This window comes from Gopherus evgoodei, chromosome 6 (genome assembly GCF_007399415.2).
Source record: "Gopherus evgoodei ecotype Sinaloan lineage chromosome 6, rGopEvg1_v1.p, whole genome shotgun sequence".
Taxonomy (NCBI): domain Eukaryota; kingdom Metazoa; phylum Chordata; order Testudines; family Testudinidae; genus Gopherus; species Gopherus evgoodei.
Window position 1 is genome coordinate 48,988,112 of NC_044327.1, and position 17,848 is coordinate 49,005,959.

Here is a 17,848-nt window from a genome sequence, read left to right on the forward strand (position 1 = left end):
AAATCAGGAAACGAGGCCCAGTTTCTGTAAAGATTTATGCATCTCTTTAAGCACATGAGAAGTCCTATAAAATTCAAAACACTAGTTCAGCTCATTAGCTGGTGAAGCAAGGTGGTCTACTGACTGGCACACTAAGTTGGAGATCTGGGTTCTATTCCCAGATCTACCCAGGATCTGCTATGTCACCGTGGGTAAATCACTTCATCTGTTTCCCCTCCCACTGTTTATCTGTCTTGTCTATTTAGCTTGTATGCTCTTTGGAGCAGGTGAGGTGTCTCTTATTATATATTGGTACTGTGTTTAGCGCAGTGGGGCCCCAATCAATCGGGTTGTCTAGATGCTACTGCACTACAAATAATTTATGTCAGCTGAGGATCTGGCCCACTGTTTTATTTTAACTCTTTCCCTCTTCGCTTTCCTCCTTCTCCCTTCATTTTTTGGTGTCTCTCTCTCATTTGTCCTCCCAATGCATGACTCTTCTGTCTACAGCTTCTTCATAGGTCTCCCTTTAAGGTGCAATTCCCTCTTCATGTAGTTTATCCTTATCTGCCCTTAGAGAATCTCCCAAGTGAACCCCTGATGAAAAAATAATGTTGTAGTGCTTTTAGACTCTTAACAACATGTGTCTGAATCAGCTACCTAGCAGAGAATGATAACCAGTTGATAAAGCTCTTAGTTGAGATTTTTTGTGATTTTACCACAAACGTGTACCTACTGAATTAAATAAGTTCTTCAGAGAAAGCTTTAGCTACTGCAGATGGGTGAAGGCTGCAAAAAAAAACAACAAAAAAACACCAATGCCATGAATATTTATTTGACTTATTAAATGAATTTACTTTGACTGGCTTCTTGCCATTTAAGTGTTTCATTCATTAGTTAGTGTGAGTGGGTTCAACTCCATTGCAATCAGGTTTGAATTTGGCCTGATTACTGTACCAAACCTCCACAAAGAATATCTTGATACTAGGGCTGTCAATTAATCACAGTTAACTCATGTGATTAACTCAAAAAAATTAATCACAATTAAAATTAATTTTTAACCGTTTTAATTGCAGTGTTAAACAATAGAATACCAATTGAAATGTATTAAATATTTTGAATGTTTTCTACATTTTCATATATATTGTATTTTGTGTTGTAATTGAAATCCAAGCGTATATTATTTTTGAGTATAAATATTTACATTGTAAAAATGATAAACAAAAATAGTATTTATGTACAAGTACTGTAGAGCAATCTCTTTGTCGTGAAAGCGCAACTTACAAATGTAGATTTTTTTTGTTATATAACTGCACTCCAAAACAAAATAATGTAAAACTTTGGAGCCTACAAGTCCACTCAGTCATACTTCTTGTTCAGCCAATCGCTAAGACAAACAAGTTTGTTTACACTTACAGGAAATAATTCTGCCCTCTTCTTATTTACAATGTCACCAGAAAGGAAGAACAGACATTATTTGCATGGCACTTTTGTAGCTGACACTGCAAGGTATTTGTGTGATAGATACGCTAAATATTCATATGCCCCTTCAGGCTTCAGCAACCATTCCAGAGGACATGCTTCCATGTTGATGACACTCTTTAAAAAAATAATGCGTTAATTAAATTTGTGACTGAATTCCTTGGGGGAGAATTCCCTTGCTCTGTTTTACCTGCATTCTGCCATATATTTCTTGTTACAGCAGTCTTGGATGATGACCTAGAACATATTGTTCATTTTAAGAACACTTTCACTGCAAATTTGACAAAACGCAAAGAAGGTATTAATGTGAGATTTCTAAACATAGCTAGAGCACTTGCCCCAAGGTTTAAGAATCTGAAGTGCCTTCCAAAATCTGAGAGGGATGAAGTGCGGAGCATGTTTTCAGAAGTCTTAAAAAAGCAACACTCTGATGCGGAAACTACAGAACCACCAAAAAAGAAAATCAACCGTGTTCTGGTGGCATCTGACTCAGATAATGAAAATGAACATGTGTCAGTCTGCACTACTTTGGATTGTTATCAAGCAGAACCTGTCAGCATGGACGCATGTTCCCTGGAATGGTGGTTGAAGCATGAAGGGACATATGAATCTTTAGCGCATCCGGCACATACATATTTTGCGACACTGGCTACAACAGTGCCATGAGAACATCTGTTTTCACGTTCAGGTAACATTGTAAACAAGAAGCGGACAGCATTATCTCCTGCAAATGTAAACTTGTTTATCAGGGCGATTGGCTGAACAAGAAGTAGGATTGAGTGGACTTGCAGGCTCTAAAATTATACATTGTTTTATTTTTAAATGCAGCGTTTTTAAAAAAATAATTCTACATTTGTAAGGTCAACTTTCATGATAAAGAGATGGCACTACAGTACTTGTAGTAGATGAGTTTAAAAATACTATTTCTTTTTTTTTTTACAGTGAAAATATTTGTAATAAAAATAAATATAGAGTGGGCACTGCACACTTTGTATTCTGGGTTATAATTGAAATCAATATATTTGAAAATGTAGAAAACATCCAAAATATTTAAATAAATAGTATTCTATTATTAACAGTGTGATTAATCATGATTATTTTTTTTAATTGCTTGAGAGCGCTGCTTGATACTGCTGTAGCAATCCTTAGTTCTTAATAGCAGCAAAGAGTCCTGTGGCACCTTACAGACTAACAGACTTATTGGAGCATGAGCTTTCATGGGTGAATACCCACTTCGTCAAATGCACGTGGCGTCAGTGGGTATTCACTCACGAAAGCTCATGCTCCAATACGTCTGTTAGTCTATAAGGTGCCAAAAGACTCTTTGCTGCTTTTACAGATCCAAACTAACATGGCTACCCCTCTGATACTTAGTTCTTAATGAAACATAAGTAAAATTTTCTAAGCCTTTCAGATTGATTCCAGACGATAGAATAAATCCCTCAGTTATGAAGTTCCCAAACCTCATAACATTCCCAAAGTTATGAAGGAGTTAGATAGCAGAGGAAAGCCCAGCACTTTGGATCAGTCTATCTCTAACAAAGAAAAAGGTTTTGCATGATTATCTTTTTACTTATGGAGAACGCTCAGGATGAAATCCTAGCCTCAGTGAAGCTGATGGGAGTTTTGCCATGTGACTCCAATAGGACCAGGATTTCACTCTCAGAGCTCATTTTGGTGAATTAGGAATAACAGGTGTTAGGAGAATGTGCACAAGATGGAAAGAAATGGCAGACCAGTGAAGGGACAGCAATAGAGCTAGATCACGGCGGAGCCAGGGAACAAGGAAATGTAATGTGCTTTCTCTCTGCCGTCCACTCTTTCCAACTTCCAAGCAGCAGCTACCCAAACCTTGCCTCTGGGGTGGGAGGAGAGCATGCCAAAGACTGTCCCTCCCTAGCAAGTGGGAATGAAGTGGATGAGGAGAGGAGTGTGCACCAGTTAGTGGGGGAAGAGAAATACATTGGGTTTGGTAAAGGGATAATGCAACACCCATCTAACCCTCATGCCAAAGTGGAGCTCTGAAGGAATTGTGACTAAATGGAGTGTCTCTAATCTATCTAGTTACATACGTGGCCCTTATTACCATTGTATCTGAGCACCTCATAGTCTTTATCTTCACAACACTCAGTGAGGTAAGTAAGTGCTATTATCTCCATTTTACAGATGGGAAACTGAGACACAGAAAGGCTAAGTGACTTGCCCACATCACATGTGGTAGAGAAGGCCTTTGAATCTGGTATCTTGTAAGTCCTAGATTAGCCCCGTAAGTACTGGGCCACCCCACCACTTCCTCCCTGACTCACAATTCCTTCTGAGAGCTCCTCCTTGGCTGGTACAAGTATGTGTTACCCCATAGGTTGAAGCTTCAAGTTAAGTCTTAGTTTAGCCCATAATGGTGGGGAAAATCAAGAATGAGATGAAAGAAGACCAATCATAGTTTGAACCTTTATGATTTATTTATTTATAATAGATGTAAAAATAAGTACTGCACATTTGGAGGGGTTGTGGGGGAAGGAAAGGGTGGGGTAATCTTCCACAAGAATTTAGAAAGATTGCTTATTACCATCCTTGAGGTAATTCAGGCACTTTATTTTTTTAACTGCCATAAACTGACAAATATATAGGATGAATCAAAATATGCTAAATACTTCCTTGCAGATAAAGCAAAAAATGAAACAATTCATATCAAAAAGAGAAAGGGGAAAAAAAAGAATTACATACCGACTCAATGTCTGCAGATTTATATATATATGAAATCATGGAATTAGAACTAGCATTAAATTATTCTTTAAAAAAATCCCAGTGGTCAGCATTTGAATGTCTGTTTCAATGTACTGCTAATTAAGTTAAGATGAATGATTTAGCTGTACATACGTAGCACTATTACTGGTGCTTAATTAAGAGGAACCTATTAAAATATGTCACCGTATTAATATTTTGGGGGAAACTAACAAATCTAAAGAAAAACTGAGGTTTCTGATCTTAAAAACAAGTTAAAATTGTGGCCTTTGCAGTTAAAGTTGCCTTTGTAATGTAAAATTCTAAAAGAACAGAACAAAACCCCCACACAAAGATTTAAACAGAGTAAAGGTGGAAACTATTAAAACTCATTTTATGAAGTGGAGTTACTGCTGCAGAGATGGTAATGGCACCTCAGCTAGATTTTTTATTTCAGATGTTACCACCGCAGAATGATATAAAACCTAACAGTAAGATTGCTAGATGATATGCTACTTTACAAAAATTGGGTCTAAAATTACCTAATTTTCATCTTTATCAACTGATTTCTATCTGACCCAGGTTTAGAGCATTTGTTGTATAACTCAAACCATGTACAGTTGGCCAGAATTGAAAACCAATTAACTAAAACAATTTAGTATGAATTCGAAAGCTTAAAAACCTGCACTCCCCATCATTCAAAACGGCTGAAACACATGGGTTAAACGGAATGGAGTTTTGAAAATTACCCCAGTAGCAAATTCTTTCCCAAGTATTTGAAATAATTCTAGAAATTGGCAAGGCAAAAATTGCTTCTAATTAATGAGCTGTTTAAAGACACTATTTCCATGCTTCCTGAAGCCAAAAGAAAGATCTGGGGGTAACATTTTCAAAAGTGCTTCAGTGATTTAGGAGTCCTATTTCAGAAAGTGAAAGTCAATGGGACTTGGGCTCCTAAGTGCCCAGGTCACTTTTTGAAAATGGGATTTAGACTTCCCAGTCACGTAGACACTTCTGAAAATTTTACCCATTATTTTGATCCAGTCGCTATATGACCAAGTTAGAAAGAGTTTGCACTCTTCAGTCTCAGTGGGTATGTCTACATAGCAATTAGACCCATAGCTGGCCTGTGCCAGCTGACTCTGGCTGCGGGGCTCTTTGATTGTGGTGTAGATATTGGGGCTCGGGCTGGTGCCTGAACTCTGCCCTCCCCCACTCAGGGTCCTAGAGTCCAAGCTCTAGCCTGAGCCCCAAAGTCTACACTACAATTACATAGCCCCTTAACCTGACACCTGCAAGCCCGAGTCAGCTAGCATAGTCCAGCCACAGGTTTTTAATTGCAGTGTAGACATACCCTATATTCCTCCTCAGAAGGAGACAAATTTGGAAACGTTAATAAATGCTAAAAGGCGGATCTCAAAGGACCAGACTATTCTGGACCTGATTCAACAAAACACTTAAGCACATGGAAAAATAAAATACTAGCCAAATACTCTTGATTGATGTAATCTCATTTCATTACAGGAATTGCCAGATTCATTGAAAGAACAGACACATCTGAAAGAATGGCATATCTGCAAAACACAGATACAAACCATTCCAGCCTACATTGCCCTGTTTCAAGAGCTGAAAGTATTGGAGTTATCAAATAACCAGATCACACATCTTCCAGTTGAAATTGGTATGTTAATTTGGACTTAGCTATTTAATTTTATGGTTAAATGTGCAAATGCATGGTGGTCAATTGGCATGAAGCTAGTACTTGTAAATATAAACTGACTCAGTCCCAAAGTCTATTCTCTCTACCGTTTTCAGAAAATAGTTATGCCTGGATGTTTACTGTTTTTCAGATACTTTATATGTACTGAATCATGTATGATATTTTGCAGTCAAACCTGGCCAAAATATAAGAGAAAATGACACTCACCTATTGTTAAGATGTTAGGCAGTGACTTTGGTTTCTATGGTGCCATTGTTTGTTTCTAAGTTCTACTTAAGAATGGACAGCATTTTATGGCCCATTGTTAGGTTATCAACAATGAGAACAACATCACAGAACACCAGACTGAAAAACACGCACGCACGCACACACACACACACACACAAAATAGATAAATAAATAAAAATTCAGATACTAGCAATGGGGAAACTCACAACATATAATTTTGGATAAAACACCTTCTTTTAATCCATCCATTTTGGCTAAGTAGTGAAGGGATCTTAAAAAAAGGGATGTTTCCCAGGCAACCAGGGGTTTAGCTAAAGACAGAATTTAATTCTTATCTTGTATAGAGTCTGGCTTTTATTACTTTTAAGTTTAAACAAATGCTAATACTATTTGGCCTTTTAGTGGTTTACAGTGGTCTCTCAAAATTGTATTTTGTTTTGAAAGATTCTACCAGTTTGAGAGAGCTTTGTTATACTTCAAATGCGGAACATTGCTGGAACTGGTACTACCAAAGCAGAAAAACCCCTCTATGCAGCTGTAAACCACACTCACACAGTAGGGTTGTTGCCCTACTCTGGTGCCTAGGCAAGGCAGAGAGATTTGAGTCTGTTATTGCTACCTACTCTTTTGGCAGTAGAGACGCATGCTTTGAGATCAAGAGGTCCTAGGTCCATGCCCTGCAGATGACCCAACTGGGTGTCAGTATATATATCTACAGACAATGCCAATATATTCATTCAAGTAAAGGAGAAAAAAGACTTAAAAAATGAAACCTCCCTCCTTTCAATTACACTGCTCTATAGCCAAAATTCTTCTGAAATAAATGTAGTCCAACTTTACTAATTCTGGGTCACTGAACAAAAATGATGCTTAAAATTGTTGATTGGCTCTAGTTTTCAAGATATGCTGTTGGGTCAGTATATACGACCCTTGACTTGGGAATGGCGGAGGATAAGTGAGTTACAAAGGGAAGGGATCTCAATTTAAACCAGAAATGACTAAAATACATCTTTGACTGGATCTATGAATAAATCTATGACTGAGTTTGGACAGTACTTGCTTTTTAGGCAAAACAATGAATGATGCAATCTGAAGCTAGTATTGCGTCATACATGATATGAATTGCATCATGGTATTCCTAGAAGTCATGGATGATGCAATCATAATGAAGCTTACATCACTCTACTGAACAAATTGCCCTATATCAGCTCTAGAAATCATACAGTGTTATGCTCTCTTATTTGTCAGTGTTTGATTTTGCAAAGGGACACATTTCTATTTAGCCAAAGTGAGCAGAGATGCCTCGTACTTGTGTGAACAGTGCAGATAACTTCTGCTATGTTTGTGGTGAAGTTACTTTTGCATTACAAAAGCGCAGCATAAGCACTATGGTTAAGAAAGCCTATCACCTTTATTTTGGCTGCAAAATTGGAGATCAGGACAAGAGGTGGGTCCCACCCATATGCTGCAACACTTGTGCAACAAATCTTCACCAGTGGTTGAACAGGAAAAGGAAATCTATGCCTTTTGCAGTGCCAATGATTTGGAGAGAGTCAACAGATCATACCAGCAATTGTTACTTCTGCATGGTGCCTCCAGTTGGGAAAGGTGTGTCAAAGAAGAAAAAGTGGACTGTGCATTATCCAAACATTCCATCAGCTATACACCCAGTACCCCACGGAGAAGAACTGCCGGTTCCTGATGCACCAGAATCATTCTCACTTGAGTCGGATGAGGAAGAGGAAGAGGATGAAACTTCTGGTCCTGAACCATCAATGTCACAGGACCCACATTTTCTCCCATCTTCCTCCTCTGAACCACACCTCATAACACAAGGTGAACTGAATGACCTTGTCAAGGATTTGGAACTACCCAAGAGTAAGGCAGAGCTGTTGGGCTCCAGACTACAGCAGTAGGATCTCCTGGCAGGCTATCAGGGCAAATGGAGCCCATCAATGCTTGCAGACTATTGCTGGACAGTGACAAGAGATGCTCCATTTAATGAATACAAGAGACAAGCCAAGAAGCGCCGAGTAGACACTGAATAGGACTAAACTATGTACATAATAGTTTTTTGCCTTTTGTTTCATAATACATTTTATTTATATAACCCTTTTGCTGATTTTTAAAGTGTTACATAAACAGGACAGGTGAAATATTATCATGTAAAGCAACCATAAACACATGAAAAGACCTAGGTTTACAATTTATGATTAAAACTCTACTATCTACACAATATACATAGACATAAAATGTAAAAACTTAACTATCTTAGAAACAGTAGGCAATCAGTTGTTTTAATTGTCATATTTGAATTCAGCACATCAAAATACATAATAAATATCACATTTTATCTCTGAAGCAGACGACTTCTCAAAAATTGTAGACCAGTGTTATCTATCTCAGAATCTTACGCAATATCTTTGCTGGAAACACTGCAGCAGAGCTGCTGTAGCACTTCATTGTAGACACTCGGTACAGGGATGGGAAGGGTTCTCCAGTCACGGCAGTTAATCTATCTCCCCAAGAATTCTTCTATTGACCTAGCGCCGTCTACACTAGGTCGGCTTAGTCATTTTACTCAGTGGTGTGGATTTTTCGCATCTCTGAGCAATGTCAACGTAACTTTTTTGTGTAGACATGGCCTTAGCTTTTATTTCCATTTCTTTTAGTTAGAGATTTGGTATTTGGGGTTCACTGCCAAATTTGGCTTTCCCAGAGGTAGATTAACACTGATACTTTTGATGTATTTATTTACTTACATTGTATTTTATACAAATAATTGCCCCCTGGCATAAAAAAAATTTTATAGGGGCATTCCGGTGGCTAAATAGTATAACAAATCATAAACAAGACATAAGGAGGAGATTATGAACATAAAATAAACACTCACAGTCTGGCTGTTTTTTCTGTTCTGTAACCTTAGAACTGACATAGGCCAGTGGGCTTAATTGGTGGAAACATTCCACAAGATGGCAGTAGGGAGTGGGGGGAAAAATGATTCCAAAATTAGATTCTATGTGAAGTAACACGAAAAAAATGGCTAACCATATCTTAAATTAACTAAAGACAGGACCATTTTATGCCATATTAAAAAATTACCACTGCTTGACCATTTGAAGCAGGTAAAGGCCATTACAGTTTCTTCAGTCTCTGGTGATACTAGATATTAACAAATAAGTCAGTCCTGCCAATCAAAGCTGATTAAGAAAAGTAATAACATTTGTTTCAAGGAATAAAGACATAAAACTAGGTATTACTGGCATGACGTGTTCTCTACAGAAGGATGATTTTGAAGCCATTCAAGACCTACCTTGGTAAATGAGGATAAAAAGTTTCAGATTTGTTTGCTACCAACCACTTATCTTTTTAAAAAAAAATCCATACATTCATTGGACTAAATTTTGCCTACAATAATTTTCATGCAACTCCCACTGAAATAATTATTTTGTAGAAGTTCTATGACCTGTGTTATACAGAAGGTCAGACTAGATGATCACAATGATCCCTTCTGGGCTTGGAATATATGAATAGCAGCTGCAGTTTCTCTGCTCTATGGGTGAAATTCAGCCCTGTGTGTAGGGACTGTGTGGGGTTTATAATTACCAATTAAGTTCTGTTTTGTGTTTTTTCAGTGGTGTTTAGCTTTGTGTGGTCTCACTGCATAATGTTGAGTTTTGAAGGTTGGGGCCCTACTATGCCAGTGTGAAGCCGTCCACACCACATAAGCCCTGTGCTGAGGGGGACTGCCTGCACAGCAGACAAAGAAGGGTGTCTGCACAACCCTTACCTGCAGTGGAAAAATCTACAGGTCAACTGTGCATAGGTTGGTCTTGAAAGCCGTGATAATGGATGGGCTGTGGGTCCCAGTAATCCAAATCTTGTGGAGTAATTGTCTGTGACATAAGGGTCTGATCTAAAGCGCATTGAAGTCAATGGGAATATTTGGATCCCTTTGTATCAGGTGCCTCATGAGAAGAGGCTGCTGCTGCTGCTATTCCAAGATATAAACTAGAATACCAGCTAGGGAGGTGGATTTAATCTCCCCAATACCTTTGCAATCTACCTGTGTAGAACCTGATTACTCAGCCTTTAAGTAAGTGGAAAACTTTAAGCACAAGTTTTTCCATGCAAAGCTTTGTGCATATTGGCAGGTATAAACACTCACAGTCTGGCTGTTTTATCTGTTCTGTAAGCCAGTGGGCTTAATTGGTGGAAACATTCCACAAGATGGCAGTAGGGAGTGGGGGGGAAGTAGGAAGAATGCCCTTGACAACTGGCTTCCTAAGGTGAGCCAGGCTGGCAGAGGGTCACTCCTGCAGACCTCGTAAACTAGATGGCATGGAGGTTTTGAGGGATATCTAGCCAAATTTTCACTTTACAGATTTTTTTGTTTAAAGAACCTCTCCAAGAATTTCCATACACAAGGCTGTATTTTGTTTTTGAAATAAAAGAATTGTAGGATATTGTGTTGCATTATTTGAAAAGTATTTTGTGTCATATAACACTGGTCTACAATTTTTGAGAAGTCGTCTGCTTCAGAGATAAAATGTGATATTTATTATGTATTTTGATGTGCTGAATTCAAATATGACAATTAAAACAACTGATTGCCTACTGTTTCTAAGATAGTTAAGTTTTTACCTTTTATGTCTATGTATATTGTGTAGATAGTAGAGTTTTAATCATAAATTGTAAACCTAGGTCTTTTCATGTGTTTATGGTTGCTTTACATGATAATATTTCACCTGTCCTGTTTATGTAACACTTTAAAAATCAGCAAAAGGGTTATATAAATAAAATGTATTATGAAACAAAAGACAAAAAACTATTATGTACATAGTTTAGTCCTATCCAGTGTCTACTCGGCGCTTCTCGGCTTGTCTCTTGTATTCATTAAATGGAGCATCTCTTGTCACTGTCCAGCAATAGTCTGCAAGCATTGATGGGCTCCATTTGCCCTGATAGCCTGCCAGGAGATTCCACTGCTGTAGTCTGGAGCCCAACAGCTCTGCCTTACTCTTGGGTAGTTCCAAATCCTTGACAAGGTCATTCAGTTCACCTTGTGTTATGAGGTGTGGTTCAGAGGAGGAAGATGGGAGAAAATGTGGGTCCTGTGACATTGATGGTTCAAGACCAGAAGTTTCATCCTCTTCCTTGTCCGACTCAAGTGAGAATGATTCTGGTGCATCAGGAACCGGCAGTCCTTCTCCGTGGGGTACTGGGTGTATAGCTGATGGAATGTTTGGATAATGCACAGTCCACTTTTTCTTCTTTGACACATCTTTCCCAACTGGAGGCACCATGCAGAGGTAACAATTGCTGGTATGATCTGTTGGCTCTATCCAAATCATTGGCACTGCAAAAGGCATAGATTTCCTTTTCCTGTTCAACCACTGGTGAAGATTTGTTGCACAGTGTTGCAGTACATGTGTAGGGCCCACCTCTTGTCCTGATCTCCAATTTTGCAGCCAAAATAAAGGTGATAGGCTTTCTTAACCATAGTGCTTATAGTGATGCAAACCATAGTGCTTTTGTGATTCAAAAGTCACTTCACCACAAAGATAGCAGAAGTTATCTGCACTGTTTACACAAGTATGAGCCATCTCTGCTCACTTTGGCTAAGCAGAAATGTGTCCCTTTGCAAAATCAAACACTGACAAATAAGAGAGCACGACACTGTATGATTTCTAGAGCTGATATAGGGCAATTTGTTCAGCAGAGTGATGTAAGCTTCATTATGATTGCATTATCCATGACTTCTAGGAATACCATGACGCAATTCATATCATGTATGACGCAATACTAGCTTCAGATTGCATCATTCATTGTTTTGCCTAAAAAGCAAGTACTGTCCAAACTCTGTCATAGATTTATTCATAGATCCAGTCAAAGATGTATTTTAGTCATTTCTGGTTTAAATTGAGATCCCTTCCCTTTATAATTCACTTATCCTCTGCCATTCCCAAGTTAAGGGTCATATATACTGACCCAATAGCATATCTTGAAAACTAGAGCCAATCAACAATTTTAAGCATCATTTTTGTTCTCAGTGACCCAGAATTAGTAAAGTTGGACTACATTTATTTCAGAAGCATTTTGGCTGTAGAGCAGTGTAATTAGAGTGTCTTTATAGGAACAGTGTTAAGATTGTGCGTTCAACCTTAACTTTGGCATTGCCTGATTTTGAGCACTTAACTGTGAAACTTTGATGTTCTCTCCAATATAGGCTTGGTTTTTTGGTTTTTTGTTTTTTTGGATAGAACATGTAATCAGTTAGTTCAAATCTAATCTAGAAAATGTACTTTAGTCTAAAAAGGCAGCTTAGCTTTTAAAGTTTCTTTGACTATTAACATGCTGGCTAAGACATCAGTTTGGAAACCCCAGAAGCGTGATCTTAACACCCATTGACTTAATGGGATGTATGTACACTCTTAATCTCTTTGCTGAAGCAGGGCCTGAACGTGTTTACCGCACTCTAACGGCTAGTCTGCTACCACCTAGTAGAGCTGCTCCTTCAGCTCATGTGGTGGAGAGTTGTGCTTTGATATTGAAAGTCCTGGCTTAAATCCCTGCTGATGGATGACCCCTGGTAGGAGTTGTTCTTAGGGAAACAACTACTTCTTGCACCATTGAGCTGTTAAAAATAGCTATCGATGATAGTATCCCCTGTTGTTTATTCTGTAACTTTGACAAACATTCCATCACTTGGTAATAAGTTTAAAAAAGAAGTGAAAACTTCCATTAAAGTGGCAGTTAAATTGATCATGCAGTTGGCGATATGTGAATTATAGACTTGTAAATCACCAATTATCATCTCCCTTACACACACCCAATCTTGTAGAAATCAGCATGGGCTTTTTTCCATTTCCGGTTGAGAAATCATGGGTATTGTATTTGCATAGATAATATCCTGTTTGGCAATATTAACTGTAGCATTACAAGAACATAGAAACTTGTTAAATCAGAGGTATTTTAAAAAGTAAATTAAATGGTAGCAAAATAACCGCTAGCAAGTATCAAGGTATCTTCATTAGGTTGGACTTAAGCCTCCCTGATGCTGCAACTTCAAGCTTGCTGTTTATGCTGCTGTTGCAATCATGGGAAACTTATGAACCATGGTGAATACTTTATACTCTGTCCATAGCTTCATGATAATTTACAGTACCTTGCATAAGCAGAAAGAAACATGTTGTTACAGGGATGGCTTTAGAGAATTTTTTACAATATTCCTTCTTGATGGCAAATGATTTGGCTTTTAAGTAATCTTTGCATATGGAACTCTACATTAGAATTCACTAAAAACATGATCCAAAGTCCTCTGAAGCCAATGGAAAGACATCTCTTAGCTTCAATGATGAGACCACATGGCTCTGTCTAAACTAGAGTTTTATAGACATGTACTATGAATCCAGTTGCACAAAACTCTGAGTGGGGAAAAAATAATGAAGTATATTTTAAAATAAATTTAAAAAGACCTAAAATTCTCAGTGTGCTATCTCAGTGAGCTTCCAGAATTAAACTGGGAACTCAATCCCTCTTTTCCAATGTTATATAGTCCAGAGGAGTTGCAGGATAGCAGATCTTAACTTTTTCACATGTTCAGTACTGAATATTGTCCAGAGGAGTGTAACATTTGAAGAAAAACTCCCATTTGGGGGAAGGTGGAAACATTTCTCTGGCAGGTTGACTTTTTAAAAAGTGGCAGTTGTTTGCAGCTGCTCACAGGTTTGGAATATTATAATAAATACTGAGAGACATGGATTCATGGGCAGAGGGGAAGTGAGGTTATCATAAGATAATTTATCCCATGTCTGTCTCCTCCACATGTGTTATATTCTATCTTATCTATCTGTCTAATCTATCTTTTAATTTGCTTAAGATATCAAGAAGATGAATAATACATTAAAATGTAAAAAACAAAACAAACTCCCTCTGCTTTCTAGACAACAAGGGACTTTGCCAAGGTCAATGAAAATAAATAAATAAAAAAACCACTTAATTACTTCCAAAGGCTTCACATAGTGGCATTGTATACATCAGAGCTCCCACTGTGAATTCTGACACGCACACACCCCATTTATGTAACCTCTCTTTGCTAAAAAAATTGTATCTATTGATTTATCTTTTGAGTTTTATGCTATCTCTCATCACTGTAGTATCTCAGAACCTTACAGATAAAATAATCTGGTAAAAGAAATATCCCCTGGTGTACGTATCTGGCTGTCCTCTCATTTTAAATAATAGGAAAATCTAGTTAGGTGGGAGTAGAAAATCTTTATCAAATAGAAAGAATTTGCTGCATTTCTTAAAAGTGATTAGACTCTGAATTCCTCTAACCTTCTCCAGATGTTAATCTGACAGCTAGATCCCTTCCACTGAGAATGCTTTCTCCCTGGTTTCCACACACTTTGTATTGGACTTTGTGATCTCCATTGTCCCAGAAGAATACAACTGTTTTGGTGGTCCAGAGAGAGATTTGAATTGGTATTCCATTTATCTGTTCAGAAAAAAATTATAGTTAGATAAAGATTATATGGAGCCTTGATCCATCAAATTCCTTCCTTTCAAAACAAATAAAACCAAAACCCTACATCTGCCCTGTCCTCACCACAGAGATTTCTTCCCACCACTCCTTGTACCTCTCTGACTCCTTGAACTTCCTCCTCAGTCCTCACAAATGGTCTCTTACTCATAGTTCTTTTCCCCCAGGTGGAGTCTGTTTCCATCCTCCCAACCCACATGGACTTCCTCATCTTCCCCTTCCACATATTCTGCTAGAAAGGGACATCTAGGTTCTCTTTGACTCACTGCCATATCCGTAACCCTCTGATCCTAGATCACCCATCCCAAAGATAATATCTCAATCTGTCCATGAAAAATAGTGCAATTGCAAACAGGATTGATACTGGCCTTCTGATTTTTTAAATCCAAAATTTTAGATGCGGATACGTAGAAACTGGACAAAGAACAAAATGTCACTAACCAAGGTCACTTCATTAAATAATAATAATGATAATTTTAAAAAATGATAGTACTTTCTGAAGCACCACCCACAATCCCAAGCTTTGCCTATTTGTTATGCCACAATCTGATGCCAAAGTAGATTGTTCAAAAAATCATAGTCCCTCTCTTTTTCTGAGATGCTTTGATTAGAAGTGAAATAATGAACAATGTTGACATTTAAATTGTCATCAGTAAGCTACAGAGTTTATACCCCTTGAGATGAAACAAGGCCTAATCACTGGTGTACCAGAGAGGATGAGGAAAAGAGACAATTTACCATTTAATGGACCAAAAGAAGCTTGTGTCCAGCTAATTCGGCTTGACTATTTTGGACCAATACAAACACCTGCTTTGTAGGTTTCTGTAGGCTTATACAGGTGGAAGAACATTAGTGAAGAATACTGTCCTTAGGTGATAAAAACTACTTTATAATTTTGTCTGCTCTCTTAGCCATCCCCTTAGAAGCTCTAATGCAGGCTTGTCTACCTCTTCAAGTGGCATGGCAATCATTATTGAGCTGCTTTGCATATTAAAAATTAAAAATTATAGGGTTTAATTACTGGGTTTAATTTTTTAAATAATGAGTTTAAAAAATCACAATGAGAATAAATGGTATCTTATGCAACAACTGTGATGGCATAGCAGGTTCTAATTAAAAATAAAATATTCTTAGACATGAAATTGCCAGGGAAACTATGAGTTTCATTACTGCTTTAACTGCCTCTGCTTGGAAAATACAAGAAGATGTTAGCTGTTTAATGCTCTAATTTATATATTTTATGGAATGGAAAACTCAGTGCACTAGCCTCATAAAGAGAAGTCAACCATAAAGCTGTACCAGCAGCAAGTTTATTATTGTGGGGGTTTTTTAATTGTGAATTTATGCTTGAGCACCATCTGAATATAGTGTTGACTCATGTGGGGCCAAATTCTGATCCATTCCATGCAGCCAGAAAAGGGGGACTACATAAACGGGTTGGATTTCAGTTTGATCAATCTTAGGGGTGGCTGGGTCTGGTACATAAGGTCTGGTTTTAGAGGGAGGGAGATACAAATACAACAGGGCTTGCCCCCCTCATCCTGTTCAGGCTATTCCAGTAGAACAATTTTGTTAAGATTTCTCACCGTTGCTATCACCAGTTCAGCTTCACAAGAGGTAATGCTTCATTCTGCAGATCTACCCTGATCATGGTTAGAAAACAAAGGGCTTAAAACACCAATGGTCCTCTGAATCCTGGTGTATGTTAACACTCCATCCACCAGTGGAGCAGAAATGGTAGTAGGGATGGCGAGAAATTTTAGCAAAGATTTCCTGGCAGGGACCAAATTCTCCTCTGGTCTAAATGATTCCAACTCCTATTAACTTCAATGGGAGTTACTCCTGTTTAAAGCCAGGAAGTAATTGGGTCCACGTTGAAAGAAATCTTTCCCATCAGACTTGTTCTTCCTCCACATATTTACAGCTCACTGATTTATTTTTGCTATAACAAGGTGATAAATTGATGGGCTAAATATACAAATAATGCCTTCATTTCTCTAAATCATGTTACACTCAATAGGTTAACATTATATTTCGATGCACTTGTAAATAGGATAAGTGTTTCACACATTAACACCCTAGCTACTGCTATTATCCTCTTGCACCAGCCAAATGAATCTTTTGTGATAATACTACACTGCCAAATCTATGTCTATTGTAGTCTAAAGGCTAATTCTTCTCTTGCCAGTTTAACTGAAACACTACTTAAGAGGAAAAAGGGAAAACAATAATTTCTTATGTGCATAGAGCTTAAATACTTACTCAGCTCTATGTGAAGCAAAGCTCCACCGAAGACAACGGGATTTTTGCCTGAGTAAAAGAACTTAAATAAAAACTAAAGTCTAGGTCATGCCTCTTAGCTCAGTGAATCTGCCTCAGGTGCCACAGAACAAGGGTGGGGCTTCTACTTCCATAGAACCATCCTAGGCCCTGTCCCTCAGAAGGTTCACTGTGGATATGGGGCTCCGTAGTTGGGGAGAATGTAGGCCAGGGCAAGCTGACATGGAGGCAGGCATATCATCCTCCTCTGCAATCTGTAGAGGCTCCCTTGCAGAACTTCCTCCATATGGGGACCCTCCACCTTCACCTCCACTGCTTCCTAGCACTAGAGTCAGATTAACTCTCCTGTGAGCCGGGGCTATTAGATTTTGTGGGGCCCCTGTATACAAGTCTTTTTCCTAATTTAAAACAAAATGATCACAATTGTGGCATTGAGGCTACTAATGCTATACTAAACTTGCCTTTTAATTAATATAAAGTAATTCTGTGGTTACATTTCAGTCTTAAAACATGTAGAATGTAATTATGTTAATTCAAAATAGCCTACTTCTTACCTTAGAACAGCTGTTACATTAGTTTGGGTGCAGGAGGGGACTCCAGGCTGGGGCAGAGTGTTGGGGTGCAGGAGAGGGTGAGAGGTGCAGACTCTGGGAGGGAGCTTGGTGCAGGAGGGGATTCTGACGAGGGGCAGGGGGTTTGGTTGCAGGAGCGGGTACGAGGTGCAGGCTCCAGCTGGGAGGCGCTTACCACAGGCGGTTCTCAGCCAGCAGCGCAGCAGAGCTCAGGCAGGCTGCCTGCATGCCATGGCCACATGCCACTCTCGGAAGCAGCCAGCCGCAGGCATGTCTCTGCGGTCCCTGATGGGGCATGGGGGAAGGAGGCTCCATGCGCTG

At 38.6% G+C, this 17,848-nt stretch overlaps 1 protein-coding gene across 1 annotated transcript in view; it reads left to right on the forward strand.

Moving 5' to 3' along the window:
* LRRC2 (leucine rich repeat containing 2) overlaps positions 1 to 17,848 on the forward strand; it is an 82,470-nt gene that overhangs the window by 30,066 nt on the left and 34,556 nt on the right. The window contains exon 4 of the mRNA XM_030567861.1: positions 5,707 to 5,863. Coding sequence (XP_030423721.1) covers positions 5,707 to 5,863 — 157 coding nt within the window. The remainder of the gene's footprint in view (positions 1 to 5,706; positions 5,864 to 17,848) is intronic.